The 22,797-nt window shown below is 32.5% G+C and overlaps 6 protein-coding genes across 7 annotated transcripts in view; 2 read left to right on the top strand and 4 right to left on the bottom strand.

Annotated features, from left to right (window-relative positions):
- The window catches only part of LOC110425235 (large ribosomal subunit protein uL29), a 2,066-nt gene extending 1,061 nt beyond the window's left edge, over positions 1-1,005 (bottom strand). Inside the window, exons 1-2 of the mRNA XM_021440082.2 lie at positions 911-1,005; positions 632-767 (exon numbers count right to left, since the gene is read on the bottom strand). Coding sequence (XP_021295757.1) covers positions 632-767; positions 911-914 — 140 coding nt within the window. The 5' untranslated portion in view covers positions 915-1,005. The remainder of the gene's footprint in view (positions 1-631; positions 768-910) is intronic.
- Positions 1,006-8,555: 7,550 nt separating this feature from the next.
- Positions 8,556-11,967, top strand: LOC110425050 (caffeoylshikimate esterase-like). Its single transcript, XM_021439831.2, has 8 exons — positions 8,556-8,841; positions 8,989-9,021; positions 9,124-9,250; positions 9,380-9,526; positions 9,701-9,831; positions 10,942-11,079; positions 11,237-11,335; positions 11,443-11,967. The coding sequence occupies exons 1-8, from the start codon at positions 8,839-8,841 to the stop codon at positions 11,737-11,739; spliced, it is 975 nt and encodes a 324-aa protein (XP_021295506.1). The 5' UTR covers positions 8,556-8,838; the 3' UTR covers positions 11,740-11,967.
- A 1,707-nt stretch (positions 11,968-13,674) lies between these two features.
- LOC110425499 (ankyrin repeat-containing protein BDA1-like) lies at positions 13,675-14,181 on the bottom strand. The gene is made up of 2 exons (XM_089785114.1): positions 13,876-14,181; positions 13,675-13,782 (listed from the first exon to the last, which is right to left on the bottom strand). The coding sequence occupies exons 1-2, from the start codon at positions 14,179-14,181 to the stop codon at positions 13,675-13,677; spliced, it is 414 nt and encodes a 137-aa protein (XP_089641240.1).
- Positions 14,182-16,134: 1,953 nt separating this feature from the next.
- On the top strand, positions 16,135-18,489 carry LOC110425330 (caffeoylshikimate esterase-like). The gene is made up of 8 exons (XM_021440218.2): positions 16,135-16,266; positions 16,355-16,387; positions 16,469-16,595; positions 16,675-16,821; positions 16,903-17,033; positions 17,633-17,770; positions 17,880-17,978; positions 18,067-18,489. Exons 1-8 carry the CDS (start codon positions 16,258-16,260, stop codon positions 18,352-18,354), a joined length of 972 nt encoding a protein of 323 aa, XP_021295893.1. The 5' UTR covers positions 16,135-16,257; the 3' UTR covers positions 18,355-18,489.
- A 137-nt stretch (positions 18,490-18,626) lies between these two features.
- On the bottom strand, positions 18,627-20,562 carry PDF2 (prefoldin 2). 2 transcript variants are annotated; one of them, XM_021440222.2, is made up of 3 exons: positions 20,416-20,471; positions 19,660-19,742; positions 18,627-19,277 (listed from the first exon to the last, which is right to left on the bottom strand). In XM_021440222.2, the coding sequence occupies exon 3, from the start codon at positions 19,269-19,271 to the stop codon at positions 18,831-18,833; it is 441 nt and encodes a 146-aa protein (XP_021295897.1). In that variant the 5' UTR covers positions 19,272-19,277; positions 19,660-19,742; positions 20,416-20,471; the 3' UTR covers positions 18,627-18,830. The 2 variants fall into 2 exon arrangements, with proteins under 2 accessions (XP_021295897.1, XP_021295896.1); XM_021440221.2 differs by lacking the exon at positions 19,660-19,742 and having other exon boundaries at positions 20,416-20,562.
- A 339-nt stretch (positions 20,563-20,901) lies between these two features.
- LOC110425331 (spliceosome-associated protein 130 A-like) lies at positions 20,902-22,557 on the bottom strand. The gene is made up of 3 exons (XM_021440219.1): positions 22,070-22,557; positions 21,500-21,662; positions 20,902-21,178 (listed from the first exon to the last, which is right to left on the bottom strand). Exons 1-2 carry the CDS (start codon positions 22,451-22,453, stop codon positions 21,525-21,527), a joined length of 522 nt encoding a protein of 173 aa, XP_021295894.1. The 5' UTR covers positions 22,454-22,557; the 3' UTR covers positions 20,902-21,178; positions 21,500-21,524.
- Between the last annotated feature and the right edge of the window lie 240 nt (positions 22,558-22,797).

The following is a 22,797-nucleotide window of genomic DNA, read 5'->3' as shown; positions in this document are numbered from 1 at the left end:
AAGCCATAAATGAAACTCATATAAAAGCACTCCAAATGTAAATTTGCAAACGCACATATACATATGTCCTAACTTGCTCTTAAAAAGCCTAACTTGCCATCAAACCATTTCACGTTCGCTTTCGCTACTTTCTTCTTGCTTCTTAAAAAGTAGCTAAATGATCATATTTAAGTAAAAAAAAAGGAGCAAATAGCTAAAATAAACATCAATTGAAACTTAATTGTCACATATAAAAGTAAAATAATGTAGTTTGTTGTTCATGAAAATTAATTTCTTATTTTGAATCCTTCAAAAACTATTAAGTAACTTTTTTATCAAAACAAATTTTCACAATTATATCAGAGGAAATCTTTCATTTCATCCATTTATTCATTATTAATCAATTATATTTTTTTCTTTCTAGCATTTACTTTCCATACATAGGAACTTTTTAGGAAGCAAAAAGCAAGTAACAAATGCAGCAATCAAACAAGCAAAACCTTAGTTGAAATAAATGAATACCCTTTTCTACAAATAATCTAAAAACAACAAATTCCACACCCAATTAAACTTAACCGTAAGATCCATAGCTAACTCATAACAAAACAAAAGATAAATAGAAAAAGGGAGAGAGAGAGAGAGAGAAAGGTACATCTTGGAAAGCTTGTTAGGTGCGCCACCGGTAACTTTAGCAACGCGAAGAAGAGCAAGTTCAGCCTTGAGATCTTTCAACTGAGCCAAAAGCTCAGTTTTTGATTTCTGTCTCAACTCATGGACCTTGATTCTCGCTGTTAAATTTTTTTTTTTATTGGAATTTCCAAACAAAACATGAAACAAAAATTAGAAACATGAAAAACCCATCCCTGGTTTCCTTAGAAATTACGAGAACATGTAAGCCAAACAGCATTTCTAAGGGTTTTGGACTAGTTACCCATCGCTTCTTTCGCTGTTCTTCTGCTGGGACTGCAACGGCGGTTTCCTCTGTTCTTTTGATGAAACCCTAAAATTAAAGGGTTTTATCGTTTCATGTATTGAGCTTATTGGGCTTGATTTTTAATGGTTTTAAGAAATTAGGTTGTTAGAATGGGCCTTACATCATTTGGGCTTAATCTAATTTTAAACAATTGGGTTGTTTAGTTGGGTTTTATTGGGCTTGCATAGGCTTTCAAATTTGATCCAAAATGATCAAATATTGATCCATGAGTCCGAGTCGAGTTAAGTCGATTTTTGTTTTATCGAAGTATTTTAGTGTTTGTTTAGTTTATTTTAATTTAAGTGTGTATATCATAAATCTTATATCAATAAGTTATGAGGTGAGTCATTAAGATTTTTTTTATTTAATAAATATATTTTTTGAATTAAAAATATGAATCCATAACATGCATTCTTAATTAAAGAATTAAGTACGAATTTTTATTTTTTTTAATAAAAACAATGAGAATATATGTTTTCCTTAGATTTATAGATTTTCCTTTCTTGGAAAAGCTTTGATATTTCATTTTTTGTTTTAGCAATCAATTTTGGATAATTTGATTTAATCATAACTTCAACAAATGTTTTACTAAAAAAGGCATATATATATTTGTGATAATTTTTTATATTTTTTATATTTGGATCATGTGATGATCCAAGTAGCTATGTCACTAATTAATCATTGAGATATACTAGTGAACATATATATATATATATATATATATATATACACACATATGTAATAATTCCAAAATGTCGTTAAAATTAATTTTAGAAGTATGACTAACAATAGTGTTTTTATTATTATTTTTTCTCCCTTTTAAGATAAGTTTAAAAATTCGTATTGTTAGTTAACCACCTATTTATAAAAGGGGATTAATAGTCAACTCTTTCAGACTTGTCTTTAAGAAAATGAAGTCATGAAAATGATATCTATCTTACATTTAAATAATGCAACAAGGAAAGAAAGTGACTTTATACTATCGTATTAGAGGTCTAAAATGGTTTAGTTATGAGTCATTATAATATTTCATTATCGATATCTCTGCCATTAAATATTTTTGACTTGTGCTATTTCTTTAAATAATTAAATGAAAGAAAGTGATTGTATCATTTACCCTTTGTTTGCATCTGCATACTTTAGTAATTATAAGTCATTATAATAATAATAATGTTGTAACTCTTTTTGACCAAGCTTTCCTCTACAATTATTTGATTTATTTAAAATTAGTATTGTTTTATATTTTCTTGCTTCCACTTAACTAATTCCTTTATAATATATTGTCTTCATGAAATTCTCTCCATTTGAAAGAATTTTTCTTTCAAAAAGAAAAAGATGAGGGCGTCCGATGGGGTCTTTTTTTTTTAAGTATGCAGATGAAAATTTATTTAATTCCAATTATGGAATTATTTTTTATTTCATAAAACTCATTATCCTGAACTTAAAATCTTTAATTTTTTTAAAATTTTAAATGTATAGTTGTCATATTGGATGATGTTGGATTAAATAGATATATAGATTTATACTTTTTAATCCTTTTTTGGATACAAAGAGAGCATTGTGGTTTATCGTGGTGAAGGGAAGATGATGTGGTTGCTATTCTTGAGTTTTTAATTCTTTTTTATTATTATATGTATAAAATTTGAAACCATTTAATCACGACTTTGTATGATTACCCTTTAACTATTCTTCATGCAAAATCTTGAATCTATAATTACTAGTTTATATTCTTCATCAAAATTCGTTGATTTCATAAGCTTTATTGTCTTTTCGAATTAAAATATTCATAATTTAATTATAAGATGTCCATTTGATTATATAAATTAAGCTTAATTGATTAAATAGAAAGCAATTTTTTTTCTAATCTTGATAGTTTTCCCACTACCTCGACTAGGCTTTAGGACAAGTCACAGGCCAACAAAAATTTTTATTGGAAAGGTTCCCCCCAACCAAAGCCAATTAAGCAATTGCCAAGCCCTATATGTCCTGGTTTCTATGATTTTCTCTAGCAATTTATTGGAAGAGGCACAAACTTTTGCTTGGGCTGCTATGTATATAGAATGATTGATGTATTTTTATTACTTTTACCATTGACTTGTAACTCCTAATTACCTTCATCTCCATTAGCAAATTTAGATATATTCAATGGCAATCTTTATTTGTGAAATAAATTATAATTTCCCATTTACATTTGCATTCATTTCAATAGTACTTTTTTCCCTATAAATAATTCTTCGATACTTTTTTATATAATTATATATAATAAATTTTAGATAACATTATAAAAGATAATTTTCTTCGATCTCAAAATATTAAATTTGAATCGGTTTGTATCTCGTCATCATTTTTGATTTGCCGATGATTTTTAACATTGAATTTAAGTTAGCCCTTGGAACAAATCATTTAATATTGAAAGGAAAGTTCTAAAGTCTTGGCTTAGGCTACAAGAATTGAAGGAGCAGAAGAGCAATCAAGCCTTAGGATTTGGAATTTAACATTTGATATGTTACTTAGAGAATAGACGTAGTCCCCATCTTAAATGAATGTATTAATCAGCAAGAGACATGTAGATATTATATATAGAAGCTATGGACAGATTAAAGTTCCATGTACGTGGGAGTGAAGGAGTTCAATATGTCCCATTCTAAGCAGAAATTTGGATTGGAACCCTAATAAAAATTCCAGGGTTATAATATTAACAAAATCCCGACATGTAAATTGGACCGACATAGCGTTTTAGAAGAGATAAGTAGAAATAAGATGTATATTTTGTTAAATACACATAATATTAAGTTATGCTACACAAATTTTATTCGATAATCGAGATTTTTAAAATAAAATCTTACTCGTCTGGATATACTGTAAAGGACAAAAAAAATAAGATGGCACTAAAGATATGCTTTTCTTTAACAGACAAAAAGAAAACATGTTTGAACAATGAAACCAATACAAGTTCACATGAAAGAAATGGAAAAAAAAAAAATAATAAACAAACTGTCCAATTATTCTTTGCAGGCCCTGCAATTATTGTAGCTTTTGATGTCCATCAGCTCCTATACCTATCTCTAAAATCCAATCAGTAAATTTTATCATGTGCTACAAAACTGCTGTGAAGGAAACCATTTTGCCTGCTGCAGAGCTGTATAAGCACATGGAATTATTGTATGAGTTCAGAATATTGTAGGGCAAGGCTTCTTACTGTAAAGCCTCTAGATGTCTCATTTTAACTTTTTCCTCTTGGGTTTTGCCTTGTTAAACATGTGATGGTTGTTGAATCTGTACATTCAAAGATACCAGAGAAGTCATCTGAATACAAACAAACTGATTCCCAACACATGTTAAGACCTTATCATATAGATAAGATTGAGATGGGATGGAGTATGCTTCATCCTGTCTGTGCTCTATATGCTTCTCTCCTTTTCACAATTCTTTCATTTCAATTTTTTATAATGAAAAATAGATTGAATGAATTTGATCCCTTCGGATTATTTTACTAGTCGATGTATTCATGTGTGTGTGTGTGATATAGAGTTTCTAACTGGTTAAAGGTGAGCATCTGTTTGATCCAGTGGTTCTAAAATCGGGATCACGAATCATTTATTTTAAAAGTTTTGGACCCAAATTGATTTATGCTTTGACAAGACTGATCTTGTGATCATCCTTAAGATTCAATGCAATTTAATGACTACTCTAAATCTTATGATTTTGTAAAAAATTAAATAATTAAAATAAAAATATATCATTATCATAAATATAAATTGCAATCAAACAATATATCAAATTCTTGAATGTGACAATATATTCTTGTTATAATTTGCATTGTAATTCATCTATTGTTAGATTTTACTAGTTTTAAAATTTTAACATTTTGTTTAGTGTTGTTGGTAAATTTTTTTAGTTATTCATTTTATTATTTATAATGAATATAAACATTCCAAGTATGTAATTATTTTTAGTTAACGACCAAGTTCTTAAAAAAGACATTCTTTTTATGGATTTAAGACTTACAATTTACAAATATTTAACTTATTTTGCATTTAGTTTAAAATCGACCGAAAATTTGATTTTGTGGTCCAATCCATTGATTTTCGAGTGACCTTAAACCATTGTTCAGTCTTACAACTAATAATTGAATCTCATATATGTGAATGATAATGATAATATATATAATTTTATATATAAAAAAATAATAATAATGACAATTATTCAATATCGAGCATTTAACGAAACCTATCATTCTATTGATTTTTCATTTTCAATTTTAACTTCAGTGTAATCAAATTTCTATAATCTTTTTAACTTATGAAACTCTATTTAAAACTTATTCACATCCGGTCAAAAACTCTATTTCTATAATCTTTTTAACTTCTATATAATTTTTAACTTATGTAATCAAAATATTTATTAAATTTTTTTAAAATTTTTTTTAAAAAAAGAAATATCTCCATTTCACGTTTTGTAACAGTTTTTGGTTATATATGTATAAAATTTATTAACTTTTTATAAAAAATAAGTAATTAGCATATTATTGAATTGTCTCATTAATAAATATATGTTTGTAACTAACTATCTAAGATTGTCTCTATGACCAATAATGTTGTATCTTGATCCATTTGTATTTATTTCGATACTAATAAAATTTTGATTCATTAATTTAAAACCAAATCAATCAAACTATTTTTATATTTAGTTGATTTAATTTTTTTTTATGTTTGATCTATTTTAATTATTTTTTTAAAAAATATTTAATCTATTTAATTTTTAAATATGATGAATCAAACTATCCAATTCACCTATTTACTTACTCATAATTTTGAAAGAAAAAAGAGACACCCACTTTGTGGAAAGTTTGCTTGGTCAAAGCTGCCGTCCAATTACTGCTTGTGTTCGCGGCTTCTTCCAATTTCTAATAAAATTGCAAACCAAAACATGGACTATAGGATACATATGCATGGAGCTCTTTGGATGATTTGGTCTTTAAAGGACTCATCCCATTCTATTCCTCTCACTGCCTACAAAAGTTTTCCTTTTAGACACTGTGAAATTAATGATACCCCCACTTGCTTGGCCTGCCTCCTCTAATAACACCAGTTTTTGCATTAAAACTAAATCGGGTACAGACACTAATGAATTTGTACTACTAATTTTTTTTTTTGGGAAAAAGTTTATAAAAAATGAAAAATGAAAACTTGGGAATTGAGTGAAGTCGGCAGGTATCAAATTGGGCAAGGGTGGCTCAGCAATGGTATGGCCTCGTGCTCAGAGATAGACACATGTTATGACATATTATGGTATATATTTGTTATTTATCATATTAATTTTAAAATATATTTTATTAATGTACCAGACAACCTTCGAATCTTACTTGTAAAATCTTTTCGATTATTATAGTTTTGATCTCCTAAGAGTTCGTTTTCAAAGGTGACCTCACCTTAGGTCACATACAATAGATAGAGCTAAATTCATTCACTAAAAGAATCAAGTAAATCTAGAAATAAGAATAATAAAAAAAGGAAAGAAAGAGGAGAATAAATGGAAAGCAATAAATATATAGAAGAAAAGGTCACCAAAAGGATGCAAATTGGGAATCAGTATGAGTGAATAATGATTCATATGTGCTAAGATCTCACATGCCTGCTAAACTCGATCTCAGTTGATCCCTATGATGGGTCTGTGGTGTTTTGGAAAATGCTCCTATATGTTATTTTATATGGCATATATGTTACTAATATGATCCATTTTTGCATAGATTGTTTATAGGTAGGCTCTGTTTGCTCTCTCGTCAATTTTAGTCATCCAAGAAGCTTTATCCAATTAAAAATTTACAAAAAGAATTATATATATATATTCGAAAGTTAATTCTAATTAAATAACAGTATTATAATATAACGCTTTAATTAGATATTGTAATCTAATTAGGTAATAGTATTGTCTTATAACTCTAACTAAAGAATTTATATGATTATATATTTATTCAATGTCATAGTTTCTTTAGTTACAAAAAAATCCCAGATTTTGCCATGGCAGTTTACAAAGTAGACCAGGCTTCTACAACCCTTCAAAAGGCAGCAGCAAAGAAATTAGAGTAAGAGAAGCTTCTGCCATGGCTAATTAATAATTTTTTTTTTTTGCTTGGTGTTGTTTCTATATTAATTTGGACGTAGATATGAGAACTAGTTAGGTGTTGTTTCTATATTAATTTGGACGTAGATATGAGACCTAGCTAGGTTATATGACAGCCTATGGAACTTTCTCTTATGAATTGAGATCTTTGGTTATATTATTTAATTGTTAGTAATTAATAAAATTTATTTCGCTTTTTTTTTTAAAAAAATAATTATATTATAATTAAATCTTAATTAATAAATGGACGATTGTTATGAAATACATTATCGTAAAAGCTGAGGCAGAAAGTTCTAATAGGGACAGGGGAGCATCCATTTGAGACTTTGTGAAAGTTTGCTTTGGTCAAAGCTGCCGTCCCAATACTGCTTATGTCCACGGCTTGTTCCAATTTGAGACTTTGGGTAAGGATATACATGCATTGAACTCTTTGGGTGATTTGGTCTTTAAAGGACTCATCCCATTGTATTCCCCTCTGACTGCCTATGAAAGTTTCCCTTTATACACTTTGAAATTAATGATACCCACACTTGCTTGGCCCTGCTCCCTCTAATAACACAAGCGTTTGTATTAAAACTAAATTAGACAGACACTATTGAAGTTGTACTAATAATTTTCTTGTTTTGGGAAAAAATCTATGGAAAAAAGAAAAAAGAAAACTTGGGTATTGGATATATTAGTGCAGACACATGGTATGATAATTGTAGAGTTGTAGAGTACAGTATTTGATTTGCAGAATTGATAGTTCGTAAATTCAAATCCTGTATTGTAAAATCTTTTTGATTTTTATAGTTTTGATCTGCTAAGAGAGAGTTTGCTTTCAAAGGTGACCTCCTTAGGTGGCATACAATAGATAGTGGATCATTCACTCAAAGAATCAAGCAAATCAAGAAATAAGAATAACAAAAAAAAGGAAAGAAAGAGGAAAATCAATAGAAAACAATAAATATATGGAAGACAAGATATAGATTGGAAATCCGTATGAAATCAGCAATCTTGTGAGCAAGTGAATCCAAATACATATGGGAATAATAATAATAATAATGACAACTCTTCACTAATTAATTAATTGGATTACATTAGTTTTTTTTTGTGCTTTATTTGAGGTGTTTTCTCCTATGATGTTATGTTAAGTCTTCCCATTCATTCCTTGTAATTATTTTTATTTTATTTTCTTTCTAAGTAACATAGTTTTGACTCCAATTTCTTATTTTTGAAGTAATAATGTTACACCAAAGTCACATCAAAGCATTACTGATAAGCCACTAACCTCATCTTATGAAAAATAAAAAAATATAAAGATTGAATCCCAAAATTCATGTGAACTTCCCCTTAAAATTAATTAATTATAAGTTTAATTATATATGTATATATTTTGAGAGATTCAAACCCTTAATCCCAAGTGGGTTAATAGTCAAGCAACTAGCCCAAACCCCAGTAACAGTTGTGTATAAATAAATGCACATCTCTGTATCTATGCATGTAAAAATCTGAGACTCCCAGACCTCTTTCAACCCCATCAAAATTCTTTACTAGTTTTTCCTTTCATTCATTCTCTCTTGAGGCTATATACTTATCTTCAAACAGCACGCATCCTTTGTACGCCTTGATCACATCACTTCCTATATCTTTTCTCTTCCTTAGTTTTTGGTAACTAAGTTGAGCCATAACTTTCTGTCTCTCTCTTCTGCCTGATACCCTCTTCTCTTTTATCTATTGAAGTCTCCAAGCCTGCCAGTCCTACTTTACAACACAAAGAAAACATGGTTTGTTTTGGTTTCTTCTTCCTATCTTTTTTTTTTTTTTCTTTTTTGTGTCTGTTGTTTTTACGTGATCATCAGTTTAATGTTTTGGTATTACTTTTTGTTCTGTTTTCTGACTTTCTGTCTGGCTGTTTTTTCTGATGTCTGTAGGATCTTGAAAACGGGACTGTTCGATATGAGGAGGTTAGTCTGGGTCTGGCTTCTGGTTCTGGGGTTGTATCAGTTTCTCAGTCTGTTTATTTATTTATTTATATTTACTGAACTGGTTTTCAAATATTCTTGCAGGAATATATCATAAACTCTCGAGGACTAAAGCTTTTCACATGCAAATGGATTCCAATGAACGAAGAACCGAAGGGTTTAATCTTCATCTGCCATGGTTATGCCATGGAATGCAGCATCTCCATGAACAGTAAGTTTATTCTTTTCTTTATGTTCTTCTCTCTCTCTATATATTTATATGCAGAGTAGTAGGAAAAGAAACAGAAAAGAATTGATTATCTGATCAATTCTAATAAACCTGATTATGATTATAATCCAGGTACCGCAATTAGGTTGGTGAAAGCAGGATTTGCAGTTTATGGAATAGATTATGAAGGACATGGAAAGTCATCAGGGCTGCAGGGCTATGTCACCAGCTTTGACAATGTTGTTGATGATTGCTCCAATTTTTTCACACAAATATGTGGTAAGGATTGGATTTTTTTCCATTATTTAATTCACTACCCCTTTTGATTTCCTTAATATTTGAATACATGACAGAAGAGTTTCCAATGCCAAGCCAGGATTGATCAAATCCAAACATAAAAGTTTTCTCAATGATGACTTATTTTTCTTGTGTTTTTCTCCATGGAATTTTCAGAGAAAAAAGAGAACAAAAAGAAGATGAGATTTTTGTTAGGGGAATCCATGGGGGGAGCGGTGCTGCTGCTGGTGCATAGGAAGAAGCCAGAATATTGGGATGGGGCAGTCTTGGTGGCACCTATGTGTAAGGTACTGTTCCCATTCTTTTTATCCATCTATCCCCTTACCTAACCATGATCCTTTCGTTGGCTTTGTCCTATTTAACTCCCTTTAACGTGGGAACCACATTTGGAAGCTTGCTAGCTAGCCCTCTGAATTATGCACATTTGCAAATTAGCATCTGAAAACCATTGTACCCTTTTTGAAAAAAGAAAAAAATAATAAATAAATAAAAGAAAATTTTGTGTTGACCCAAAATTTGTTCAATCATTAGTGGGGGAATTTGTTATTATCAGATTGGACTAACAGAAATTTCTGGTAGGTGAAATTCTGTGGTGTTCTTTCTCCAGAAATGTCAACAATCCAGGGCATTAAAAAACGAAAAGAGCTAATTGTCAAAAATCTCACTTGCCCATTATTGTTTTACTTTTCAGCTTTAGATTTTTAGCTGAGAATCTTCACTGTTTGTACACAGTGAGCTGTTTGGTTTGGAGAATTCAACCCTAGAACTCTAATAAAGCCATCCCCAATGGTTTTCTTGACCTCTCAATTAGGTAATTAGGACCATATTTATCTGGTGGATCATATGGTTTCATTAATTCTTGGAAATTCTTAATTACTGTTAGGTTCATTTAGCAGATTTTTTCTTCTTTTCTGTAGTTAAATGAAGTTAAACATAAGGAGTATAGATAAGAGTCCTTATCTATTTGGTTGAACAAGTTGTAAAAGGCCTTTCCTTTGTCATATTAAAAGCTTGCTGACTTTAAAGTTAGGACATTCACAATGTCAAACCTTACATTAAGGACCATAAAGCCTCTAGTGAGGATGAATTATGCAGCCAATTACATACTTAATTATACATGTCTTCTAGATCATGGGTTTCATTTACTTTTTTCTCTAGTTTGGAATCCATTGACAGATTGTTCAAAGTTTGAACAGCTGTTATAATTGAATAAACTATCCCATAGGACTTTGATTATTGTGCTGATTTTTGCTTAAACTTCTGGCAATTACACATCAGGGTCTAGGTCAGACCTCCCCTTCCAAGAAAAAAAAATGTTATCTGATTTAGGATCAGATCTGAGATTATTTCAAACCAAAGGAATGTTAACATTATTCTATTTATTTATTTAACCACAGATTGCAGATGAAATGAAGCCACATCCACTGGTCATAAGTGCTTTGACAAAGCTTTGCAATTTTATTCCAACCTGGAAACTAATTCCAAGTCAAGATGTCATTGATGCTGCTTTTAGAAGGCCTGAGATAAGAGAGCAGGTGTTTTAATTTCTCCTCCTATAAATAATAGTCAATTTGTATATACACTCAATTTCACTTTTCAACAATTATGGTTTATTTTCAAGATTTGAATTCGAAACTTTCAAATAGAATTCCAAGTTGGTGTATTAATGGCAATAACTTAAGTAATTAACAGATTAGAGCAAACCCATATTGCTACAAAGGACGTCCTCGTTTGAAAACAGGCAATGAACTTCTAAAGACCAGCATGGAGCTTGAACAAAGACTTAATGAGGTGATTTGTCAATTAATTGTTACCTTAAATTTTTTCTTTTTGTTGTTCCTTATTAACCCAAAAATTAACTCAACCCTTTGGTTGGTTTTCGTTTGATTATTTATCAGGTTTCATTACCATTTATAGTTCTCCATGGAGGAGATGACAAGGTAACAGATAAAGCTGTTAGTCAGCAGCTGTATGATGTAGCAGCAAGCTCAGACAAGACTTTCAAGCTGTATCCAGGGATGTGGCATGGCCTGCTTTATGGGGAGACACCTGAAAACATTGAGATTGTGTTTGCAGATATCATCAACTGGTTGAATCACAGAACTGAGTCAGGAAACTCAAGGCTGGAGAGGGAATTGAAGCATCAAAATGATGAGTTGTTGACATCAGGAAACAAGGAACAGATCAGTAGTTAGGCACTGAAAAGCATTTGTTGCTCAAACACTGTTTAGCTGATGTAAAATTGTAAAGGGAAATAATAATTTGTGTCATATTTGTAGATTCAATTAGTGGAGAAAATGTTAGGTGTTGCCTGATAAGTGTGGCATCTTATTTGCTAGGAATCAAATCAAGCTACACGAAGTGAATTTGTCTTACAAAAATCTTTGCAATTATATTAAAGTTTCTGTTATTATTTTTTTCAATGTGAATGGACAATTCTTGATAGGAATAGCTATTCCAAATTCAGGAAGAGCAGTTGCCAATTTCCTTCTCCTTGTGGGAATTAGCTATTCCGAGTTCAACTTCATACAAATTCTACGCACCCACCAAACAAGCTGAGGTCCAAATAAAATCTTTGGTATTTGCTCACGCTCAAATCTGGCCCAAGATTTCTCATCAACCCCTTCCATGTCCTAAGCTGGATTCGGGTTGGGTTTGAGTTCGGGTTTTAAAAAGTTTATTCGAATCTTACAAATGTAATGTTAAATAGTATAGTCTAAAAACTTTATTTGTTATGATAATTTTTCAATCATATGTTTTAAAAATTACATTTTTATAACGTAATTAGATATCACAATAAATTTATTTTAAAAGTTTATAAAATTATTTATGAATCGATTTTATCAAAGTTTTTATATATGATCAAGATGTTTTTTATTTACATATATATTTTTTTCATATTTAAGAAAAATGTATTTTAAATTTCGGATTCCAAAATAATTAACAATATATATTATAAATTTTCGAGTGACCTAAGTCAAGCGTAACAAGGCAAATTGCAGAGGCATGAACAAAACAACACAGCCAAGAACTTGGAAGAAAAAAAATGAAATCAAGGCTCTATGCATTGTGTACTTTATGATTATAGATTTTTAAATTAAAATATTATTTTTATATTGTGTTACATGTTTAATAAACTTATTTTTATTTACGTTTAACATTTTGATATAATTAATTAATGGTATTGTATTCATATTTATTCGTATTATTAGATTTAATTTATATTATGAAACTATCTAGTACTTGATAAGGCATCGACAACAAGGTGTTATCTTCATTCTCGAGGAACTTACTAGGAATAAAACTCCGGTCGCTGTTTAGCCATCGTTTAGAGTAAAAAACATATCGAAAGAAGGTACAAGGAGGGTCTGTAAACACTGAACCTTTGAAACAGAGAGTCCCAGAACTAGGGACTAAACACCAAACTCAAAAGGAAATAAAAGAGGACAACAACAGCAGCGAGGGGATGTTCCGGTGATACCGGTACAGGAAGCATTTTAGGAGATGGACATGGCAACATGAAGGCTGTCTTTTCGCGATCAACGGGATGCTAATATATGGCAGAGATTTTGGCAATCAAAGAAGCTTTGGTGATTTGAGCTGAAGGTGCCATGTGTTTGTGCAGAGATGGTTGTTTACGAGTAAGCTACAGGTGAAGGTTATGCAAGAAGTGGGAACAGGGGAACTGTTCTGTCTGCTTATAGCTCTTACGTTTTCTTTTTTGTGTGAATATTCTGAGTTGTCTGACCCTGGATGGGTATGTATAGTTCTATCATCTGGTGTTCTTTATCTCTGTAATCTTAGCTTTGGCCAAAAAAACCTCTTATTTACCAATTTTTCTTGGTAATAATACCTTTGCCTTTCAATAAAACCTAATAAACAACATTTCAACGATGCAAGCAGCAAAACAAGCAATAGAATCAGTGCAGTACTATTGGAACCAGCTTCAGCCTGCAAAATACCACCAGGCTGGCTTTGTAAGACATCGATAGAATCAGTGCAAATACGACTCGCAACGCATTGATCGTATCAGGTTTCATCTCCTCAATATCACGTCCAAATTTTGTAAGGTATGACACTCTACGGAACCTTAATGGTGGATCTTTAGCACGTTCCAGAATGTTGACAGTCTATCTGTCAACTGGAGCTTGAACTTCTAAGACACCCAAAGCTGTAAAACCACTCTGATTAACCCTATTCCTATCAACCTTCTTGCTTTCTATTAACAGTTTGATCATCTGCTTATATAAAATCCTCAATTAATTGACAAATGGTATAAAATACAATGCCAAATTAATTCTATTTTCTCTTAAAGATGAGATAAATGGTACCTTGCGTTGGTTATTTGATACGGCTATGTGCAACACAGTGATTCCATCCTTGTCCTGTAAGTTCAGGGTTCTTCTTTTCTCAAAGTCGTAGTATTTGTCAGTCCTCTGAATCCAGTCCAGTATGACTTCGAAAGCTTCTAAGTTATTGTATTGTGCTGCAACATGCAGAGCAGTCTCTTTTCGAACAGTCAAATCTAAGTTACAATTGGGGCAATACTCCAGAAATTTAGACGGAAGAGGAACATTTCCTTCTCTGGCTGCATGATGAAGAGGAGTGTAACCCTCCCTCGCTTTGACACGAACCATCTCTGCTTCTGGATATTGCGAGGCTAGGTGAAGAGGGCTAAAGCCCCTTGGTTCAGCTTCCTAGTGAATGATGGCTTTAAGTTCATCAACTCCATCGCAAAGTCAGTGTGTCCTGCAGCTGCAGCTATGTGTAGTGGAGTATCAACAAACTCCATCTCATTGATGCGTCGCAAAACATCCGCGTCATCTTGAATTAATCCATACAAGTCATCTGTATTTCCTGATTGAGCTGCACTCCTCAACCTTTCATCCAACGATAAGATTTAATAATAATCAGAGGAAAATAATTGAAAGGGTTTAGTCCACTTGTAGCAGCTATAGGGTAGAAAGAGAAAATGAAGTAAATCTGGAGTTTGGCTTTCATTTGTACATTGGTTGATAAATATACGCAGGCAGAGCTCATATTTTTCTGTGGTCGAGGGAGAAGCTTACAAGAGCTTCACAGTCCCTATTAGTGGACTGGGTAGTCAGAATAATCACCCATACAGCACCTGGAAACGCCAACCTATCAGAGCAAAAATACGGTTCTAGTCAAGGTTTCTGATAGTTTTTGTGGGCTAAGGATGATGCATATATGATGCTGCTCCTAAACTCAGGAAAAATGATAATGCAATGAACACAAACAACAATTCCAGCAGGCAGGATGATACCATTGTAACGCTCTCGTTCTTAACTCTGAAAAGAAAAATGATAAAATGAATTAAATGGCAGTTGAACTACATATTTTTCTGTGATTTGAAATTATTTGTGATTTTACTTTAAAAAAAATAGTTATGGCAGTTGAAGAATGCAGAAAGCAATGAGGACTGACACATAAGTCTGCTTCAATGAACATTAGGAAAAAGAGATATGACTGCTACTGAGGTCCCACCAAGCAAGCTGAGGTCCAAACAACTTAGCAGCTGACTGCCACTCGGCTTTTGCTCAGGCTCTAATCTGGCCCAAGAGTCTCATCAACCTCATAAATGATTTAAATTGGGTTCAAGTTTGGGTTCGAGTTCAAGTTCAGGTTTTAAAAAATTTATTTGACTTGTAAAAATAATATTAAACAATGACGGTTAAAAATTTGTTTTTTTATTATAGTTTTTTAATCATATTTTTTTAATAATTACTGTTTTACAACATAATTGAATATTGAAATAGACTTATTCAAAAAATTTATGAAATAATTATTTATGAATCGATTTCATTAAATTTTTTACATATGGTCATGATGTTATTGTACTTACAAACATATATTTTTCTCATGTTTAAGAAAAAGGTATTTTAAATTTCGGATTCCAAAATAATTAACTATATACACTATAAATATACAAGTCACCTAAGTCAAGTATAGCAAGAGCAAATTGGAGAGGCATGAACTAAGCAATACAGCCAAGAACTTAACAAATAATAATAACAATAATACTATGCATCATCTTCTTTGACTCTTTCTTTAAAATACTATGCATTATGTAGTTGATGATTATATTTTCTTATATTAAAATACTATTTTTATAAAGATGAACAATCTTTTAACCCCCTTGATAATTTAAAGTGTTAAAAGTTAGGTTCACATACCTCACCCTTTGGTAAGTTGTTTCCCTTGGCAAGTCTTAAGGGCATGGGGTCTCTCTCCCTCGCAAGTGGGGAGATGGCAACTATCATATCTGGCAATGCTAACAATTTTTCTATATATAGGCAACTAAAATGTAAGTTGGAGATCATAATTAATCCTTTAAACCTTCTTTTAACTCTTGTTTTGTAACTCGAAATTTTTTTATCTGTTATTATTTGTTTCGGATTTAAATTTAATATCGAAAAAAAAAACTAGATTTCAAGTTCTTATCTTTGCTAATGAAGTGAATTTCAATTTTTTTAGCTTTGTGTCTTATGGTTTCTTGTTAAAACATCACTGCTTTTCCTTTTCTAGATAGATTCAAGTTTCTTTTGTGTCTAACAATTAACCTCAAGAGCAATTGCTTTAAGCTTCTTTCTTCTGTACAAGAGGAAGCCATTTGCTTTAAGATTCTGTACCTTACTTTCATTACTCCTACACCCCTCCCCCAGAAGACAGATTTGTCTATCATCACCTTCATGGCATTGGTATGTTTCTTGCCTTTTGTGCACATGCATTCTTTGTTCTGATTATTCTCTCTAATTTTCTTTTATCTTGCGTAATAAATGTCTACAGACACATCCAGATGAGAATGTTAATTATGATGAGGTGAGCATAAGTTTACACAGTTTGCATTATGATTACATGATATCATATTTTAGGCTATAATATTTTCATATCAATTTGCAGACGTTCATTACAAATTCTCGAGGATTGAAACTTTTCACTTGTAAATGGATTCCGGTGGGGAAAGAACCCAAAGCTTTGATCTTCATTTGCCATGGTTATGCCATGGAATGCAGCATCACCATGAGCAGTAAGTAGTCTATTCATTTTACACAGCAAAATCCATACTTGATCGAAAGCTGACAATGGGTTTTAATGGTTAAATTTAGGTACTGCAATGAGGCTTGTGAAAGAAGGTTATGCAGTTTACGGCATGGATTACCAAGGCCATGGAAAATCAGCTGGATTGGAAGCATATATACAGAACTTTGATGATATAATCAATGATTGCAGTGATCATTTCACAAGTATATGTGGTGAGTTTACATTTTTATTCCCCCTTATAATTCCATTCAATTTCATTCATAAACTTACAATTCATCTTCTTCATAATTTAGAGAAGGAAGAGAATAAAGGGAAGATGAGATATTTGCTAGGGGAGTCCATGGGAGGAGCCCTGGTTCTTCTTCTACACAGAAAGATGCCAGACTTCTGGGATGGCACCATCTTGGTTGCACCCATGTGTAAGGTATAAATGTGTGCGCACGTGCATGTGATTATCATTTTCTTCAATATCGTCTACTCTTTGTCCTTGATTCTTGCTCTATAGACTAGGAAAAACATGTTTGATATGGTCTTGATCCTACAAATTTGGATCTTGTGCATGTAAAATTCTTTTATGTTCCATTCTTTTCTTGTGAATGGAGGTATATATCTTGCATAATTCTATGCATATTTTAATTTTTTTAATTCAAATGTCGATTAATCAAATGAAACTTACCTGTAAATAAACAAAATTAATTTTCATAAAAAAAATAAAGGAATGTGAAAAATTTCGGAAAGAAAAGCATTTTAAATTATAATTTGAGATCATTTTGAGCATTTATAAAATAATTGATGGCATGCATGCTGTACATTTACATATAACTGATCATGCAATGCAATGTTTGCTGATAATCTTGAATCTATAATGAATTTAGTTGACTTACATCACCTAACTTGACATCTGCAAAGTTTAGAGAAATCTTGATTCATTTTATTTTCACTAATAAATAATTAAGGATACAATTAGAAGATAAAAAAAGGGTCTCATTATCTTTTGACTTAATTTTTTTTTATTTATAACAGATTGCAGATAATATGAAGCCATCTCCACCAGTCACTTTTCTTCTCAAAGGGATATGCTGGTTGGCTCCAACTTGGAAATTACCAATACACACAGACATTGTTGAAGTTGCATTCAAAGAGGCAGAAATAAGAGAAGAGGTATATATTCGTTACAGAAAGTTTGCATTCGAAAATGTGTCATGGATGTATTTACGTGTGTAAAACGAAGTCTATTAAACTAAGGATTGATATTTTTCTTTGTAAACAGATTAGGAAGAACCCATATTGCTACAAAGGCCCACTCCGAATGAAAACTGCCTTTGAGCTTTTGAGAGTTAGCTTGGACATTGAGAAAAGGCTAGATGAGGTTTGTAAATAACTCCATCTCTGTTTTCTCTTATTTTTTGTTTGGCTTATTGTGTTTAGCTCATTTCTTTGTCAATTGTGTGGATTAGGTTAAACTTCCATTCATAGTTCTCCATGGGGAAGATGATAAAGTGACTGATCAACAAGTTAGCAAACAACTTTACAATGTAGCTTCAAGCACAGACAAGACCCTGAAGTTGTACCCTGGAATGTGGCATGGTCTACTCTATGGAGAACCATTGGAAAACATCGATATCGTGTTTTCGGACATTGTCAGATGGTTAGAAGAGAGAACTAGACTTGGAGATTCCAGGTTGGAGATGGAGAGGAAGCTTGAAAATGATCGTTTGTATGTGAGGAAGAACAATAAACTTTAATTGAAGCTTGATAACCAGAATTCGGCTGCCAATAAACTGTGAAATGATCATGCCAATCAAAACTGTGTTTTTCTCATTTTTAAAGGCACGAAGAGCTGCAATTTTTATATTTGTACAGATTTAATGGCATGTTTTGCTTGTAGATTCATTTCCTGGTATCGAGTTACATTGTGAAAATTCTCACCCTTAAACTGGCCATTGGTGAGAACATGATAGTATTTCTTGAATAGCCCAATTTGACAAAAAAAAAAATCCAATCTAGGGCATTCCAATAAGCAAAGATCAAAACATAATCACCAATTTAACACAATTTGTTACAAAATGTTATCCTGATCAACAAAACATCTGATTCTCTAAAAACTGGTACATCTTAGCAATAACTGAACAAAGTTTCATCTGGTCAGATTTGGGTACATCTTAGCAATAACTGGACAAAGTTTAAGAATATGAGGAAGGAAACAGAAAGAGTAGACCTATCACCCACTTGAACTTGCAGGGCCAACAAGAACTCCTTGAGCAGAGCCTTCCTTCTTGCTGCTTTCATCTTTCACCTCACTATCAGACTTCTTTATCCTAATTTTGTATTTTGCCTCAAAATCAGCAATTTCCTTTTTCTTCTTCTCCAAGGCCTCGTTAAGCCGAGTGATTACCTCCTCAAGCCCTTCTTTGTTTCGCTGCACAGCCGGGAGAACCTCTTTGATGGTTCTCTCCACCAGCACACCTCCAATCATTCGGTAACACCTTCTTGATTGGTCAAGCGGCTGAATGGCATTTATAACTAGTGAATGCTCACTCACTTCCATCTCCAATTCAGTGATCTTCGAATAAATTTGATTTAGTTCAGATCTCATAGCTGCATACGTATTTGCAACCATTTGCTCATTTACAGGTTCCTTACTCTCAGATTTGCTGGCCATTATGCTCTGCAAATAAATGGCATACTGAAATCAACATTGGAAAGAAAAGAAGCAACACGCAATCCATAAAGGGAGACACATACACAAAATATTCTAGAAAGAGCAATAATTCTTCAAGACCAATAGTTTAATTTTAATAATTGAAAGATTTATTTTACGCCTTACAGGTACAGTATCCAAAGTGCAAAAAGGATACTAAGGTGATTTGGCACGGTGGGAGGCCTTTCCACTGCACTGAAGCCCCAATTCCCTAAACAGGGCCTAAGCAAATAAGCAATAAAGAGATCCTCACATGGCAACACCAATGCCTCAGTAGGAATATTTGAGTAACCAACATAAGTAATAATACTTGTTGCAATCTTTGAAAACATAAACCATGAAAATTTACCTCTAAATGAACTGGAACGGTAGAAAATCTATTTCAAAGTGAAACCCAAATCCCCAAACCAAGCTTATGTTCCAGCTGAGGACCTTAATGTGAAAAACAGTTAACAAAATTCATGTACGGTTGATCAAATTGTTCTATGTATAAGCCAACCATTCACACATTATCTTGAAAGGAGAAGAAAGCTCAACTCCACAAATGATATTACTACCATTACAGAAAAGGAAATGCTATACGAAAAAAAGGCCTCAGACGTCCAGTGATTAGGAAAGCGAAAACTCAATGTTAACACAGGTGTATGGGCAGAAGCTGTCAGTTGTAAGAGCATGGATTCAGATGCCGCTTGGGCTTTACCTCAAGTTGAAAGGGTGAGATGAGATTTGGGTAGTGATCCTAAGTTCGAGCTATAGTGCAGTACAAATACTGCCACATGATAATTCTATATTAAAAAAAAAAAAAGACAAGGAATGAACGTCTGTCTAAGCCTAGAACATAAAAAACAAACCCTAAAATATCTTCAAGAATATATCAATAAATCAATTAAATATACATGATCAAGCCGATATAGCAAGTATTAAACCAACTAAATACTGATAATTTCATCATTCAAACATAACACCAACCACACATCTAATACAAGGTTACTTAACTGAATAGTTCCTACGAACCATCGACTTACAATCAATTTTTCAACTTAAATAGAGATTCAACAGATACCCATTGAGGAAAAGAAAAGGAAAGAGGGAGGGAGAGGCAGACCTGGGTCTGGGTGTCGCAAGTCGGAGTATGAGTAGACAGGAAACGCTGGATTTTTGAACAGAGAAGAAGGGTAAAGTCGGCTACTCAAAAACTTCGGCTTTGAACTAGGGAGTAGGAAGGGAACAAATAGTTTGGGCTGGGTCTAATAACTTTTAAGTGTTTTGGGCCATTTTAAGTTTGACCTCCAATTATGGTAAAATTTTTACTTTAACTTTTATTTTTTTATTTGTATCAATTGGGTCCTCAATCTATTATTTCGTATTGAACGAGTTCAATTTAGATGGAAAATATTGACCAGACGACAGTCCGATTAGTCACTTAAGTCGAAATAAATCACATCGATAGTCATGTCAATATTGTTTATCTAAATTAAGTTTATTTGACCATACAATAAGGGGAGGACTTGATTGACTTAAACAAAAAACATAAAGGCTTGATATAAGCAATACCTCTTACCTCGAAGGTAAGAGGGGAAAGGAGAGAGCATGGAAAAATCAATCTCTATCTACTAATGAACATACAAATGCACAAGAGGATCTGATTAATTACAACAGCAGCAAATGTCAATCTCTGATTTTTGGCCTCTAATACAACTAGTTTGTTTCAAAACTTATACAATACTTCTATCTATGCCTCGTGCTTTCAACTTGGAACAACTTGCAATATCTCCTCATCTGCCTCGGGAGCATGTGAGACATGCTTTAGCTTTCTTAACCACAACTCGCAACCAGTGATCCGGGCTGATAAATCCAGGTAAAACAACCTATATGCAAAGGACAATGTATTCTTGAGTGATGATCAAATCCCTTTGGAGGCGTTTGGTACCTTACAATGTAATGTGATTTGGATATAAGAAATACAAACGGAAATACTCAATATGCTGATTAAATAGCCTAATTATGGTTTTGAGTATTGCAATTGGTTTGAGTTGTTGATGAATATACTCATCCAATGATAATCTAAGCATTGTAATTGGTTTGAGTATCCAAATAAAGTTATAGGAAAAATAATAATATTCATCAACAATATAAATATAAACCCAAAGGGACACAAAATGCAAAACAAGGAGAGGGAAGGGAGCCACCTTAGACTTGATGCTATCAGCTATCTCAAATAATCTTGTTTCGGACTTCTTCAAGTTTCTTCAGTATCTCCCCAGGAGTTCGATCCAACTCATCTGCAATTTTTCTCTGCAAATCCATAGGCAGGGTAGGAAACTGCTCACACAGATCCCCATCAATCACGTCCTGCAAAATCATTTCAAACTTTCAAAACCAAGAGTAATATATGGGTAGCCACAGTTGAATGGTAATTATTCACACCACAAAAACCAACTTTCTCAACATCATTTTTCAAACAAACCAATTCTTCCTTTTGATAGCATGAGAATGAGATAGAGAAAGTACTAACAAAGCATAATGGTGATAATGACAATTTTATAATAAAATGATGATAAACAGGATAGAGACAAACATAGTTCTCAATCTTCCAAACTAAAGTAATATTTTGGAAAAGACTAATTTTTAATAGCACCTGGAATTGATGTTGAAAAAATCTTTCAAATAAATAATTAACTGCATCCTGGAGCCATCTCTGAGAACATGACTTCATAATTAAACAATTCATTGAACTGTATAAGGAAGGAAGAGGTTACCTTTACAGGGAAATACGCAGATCTATAAGCCATATGATCTCGTCCACACAAGGGAGGGTGTTCCTGTCTCATATGCATCTCTAGGTGGGAAAAGAAGTCAACATCATCACGGGAAGTGAATGGAAGCAATGCCCCCAAGCTCCCCATTGCCGTTCCATAAAGGACACATTCTCCACCACCTGGTATCAGAGATGCCTTCTGCAAGGAAGTTACGACATCGCCAATGTGAAACTGAACTATCTCCTCTACCTTGTTCGGAGCTCCATTGAGCCTCCCTTGTTCCCATTTTATCTTTCCACCAGTTGGGTCTTCTTCTATCTCATCTGATACATCTTGGGGTAGCCGCACAAAATAGACATTACCAAACTTGTCTGCACCAGCCATGGTGTCAAAATCTATATGGTATGATGCAGTAAGCCATCGTGGAACAACATCATCAGCAAATATATACAGTTGATTTTCATCCCTCCTATACTTGCAAAAATGGAATGACTGCAATAAAAGACCATATAAATTATCAACCAGAGAATTACTGAAAATTAAAGCAAAATTGAGGTACATATAAAAACAAAGTGGACTATAATTTAAGCAAAAGAGGGAGCATTAAAATTCAACCCACAATTTTCTTGCTTTTAGCCACAGCCTAAAAGGAATTGGTTTATCAATTTTACAAAACTCATATACAAGCATCAAAACGCACGAATACAAGAACTAAAATATATATTTTT

This window comes from Theobroma umbraticum, unplaced genomic scaffold (assembly GCF_002168275.2).
Source record: "Theobroma umbraticum cultivar Fairchild unplaced genomic scaffold, ASM216827v3 scaffold_81.0, whole genome shotgun sequence".
Classification (NCBI taxonomy): domain Eukaryota; kingdom Viridiplantae; phylum Streptophyta; class Magnoliopsida; order Malvales; family Malvaceae; genus Theobroma; species Theobroma umbraticum.
Note: the sequence above shows the minus strand (reverse complement) of the source record. Positions and strands in the feature narration are given on the sequence as shown.

Coding starts and splice junctions, on each gene's coding strand:
- PDF2 (XM_021440221.2), bottom strand. CDS start 19,271: ATGGCCAGCAAATCTGAGAGTAAGGAACCTGTAAATGAGCAAATGGTT.
- LOC110425330 (XM_021440218.2), top strand. Junction 16,822..16,902: donor TCATTTCACAAGTATATGTG/GTGAGTTTACAT, acceptor TTCATAATTTAG/AGAAGGAAGAGAATAAAGGG. Junction 17,034..17,632: donor TGGTTGCACCCATGTGTAAG/GTATAAATGTGT, acceptor TATTTATAACAG/ATTGCAGATAATATGAAGCC.
- LOC110425331 (XM_021440219.1), bottom strand. CDS start 22,453: ATGGCTGGTGCAGACAAGTTTGGTAATGTCTATTTTGTGCGGCTACCC. Junction 21,663..22,069: donor CTGCGTATTTCCCTGTAAAG/GTAACCTCTTCC, acceptor ATGATTTTGCAG/GACGTGATTGATGGGGATCT.
- LOC110425050 (XM_021439831.2), top strand. Junction 9,527..9,700: donor TTTTTTCACACAAATATGTG/GTAAGGATTGGA, acceptor TGGAATTTTCAG/AGAAAAAAGAGAACAAAAAG. Junction 11,080..11,236: donor GGCCTGAGATAAGAGAGCAG/GTGTTTTAATTT, acceptor AGTAATTAACAG/ATTAGAGCAAACCCATATTG.
- LOC110425499 (XM_089785114.1), bottom strand. CDS start 14,181: ATGGTTCGTGTCAAAGCGAGGGAGGGTTACACTCCTCTTCATCATGCA. Junction 13,783..13,875: donor TATCAAATAACCAACGCAAG/GTACCATTTATC, acceptor TTATATAAGCAG/ATGATCAAACTGTTAATAGA.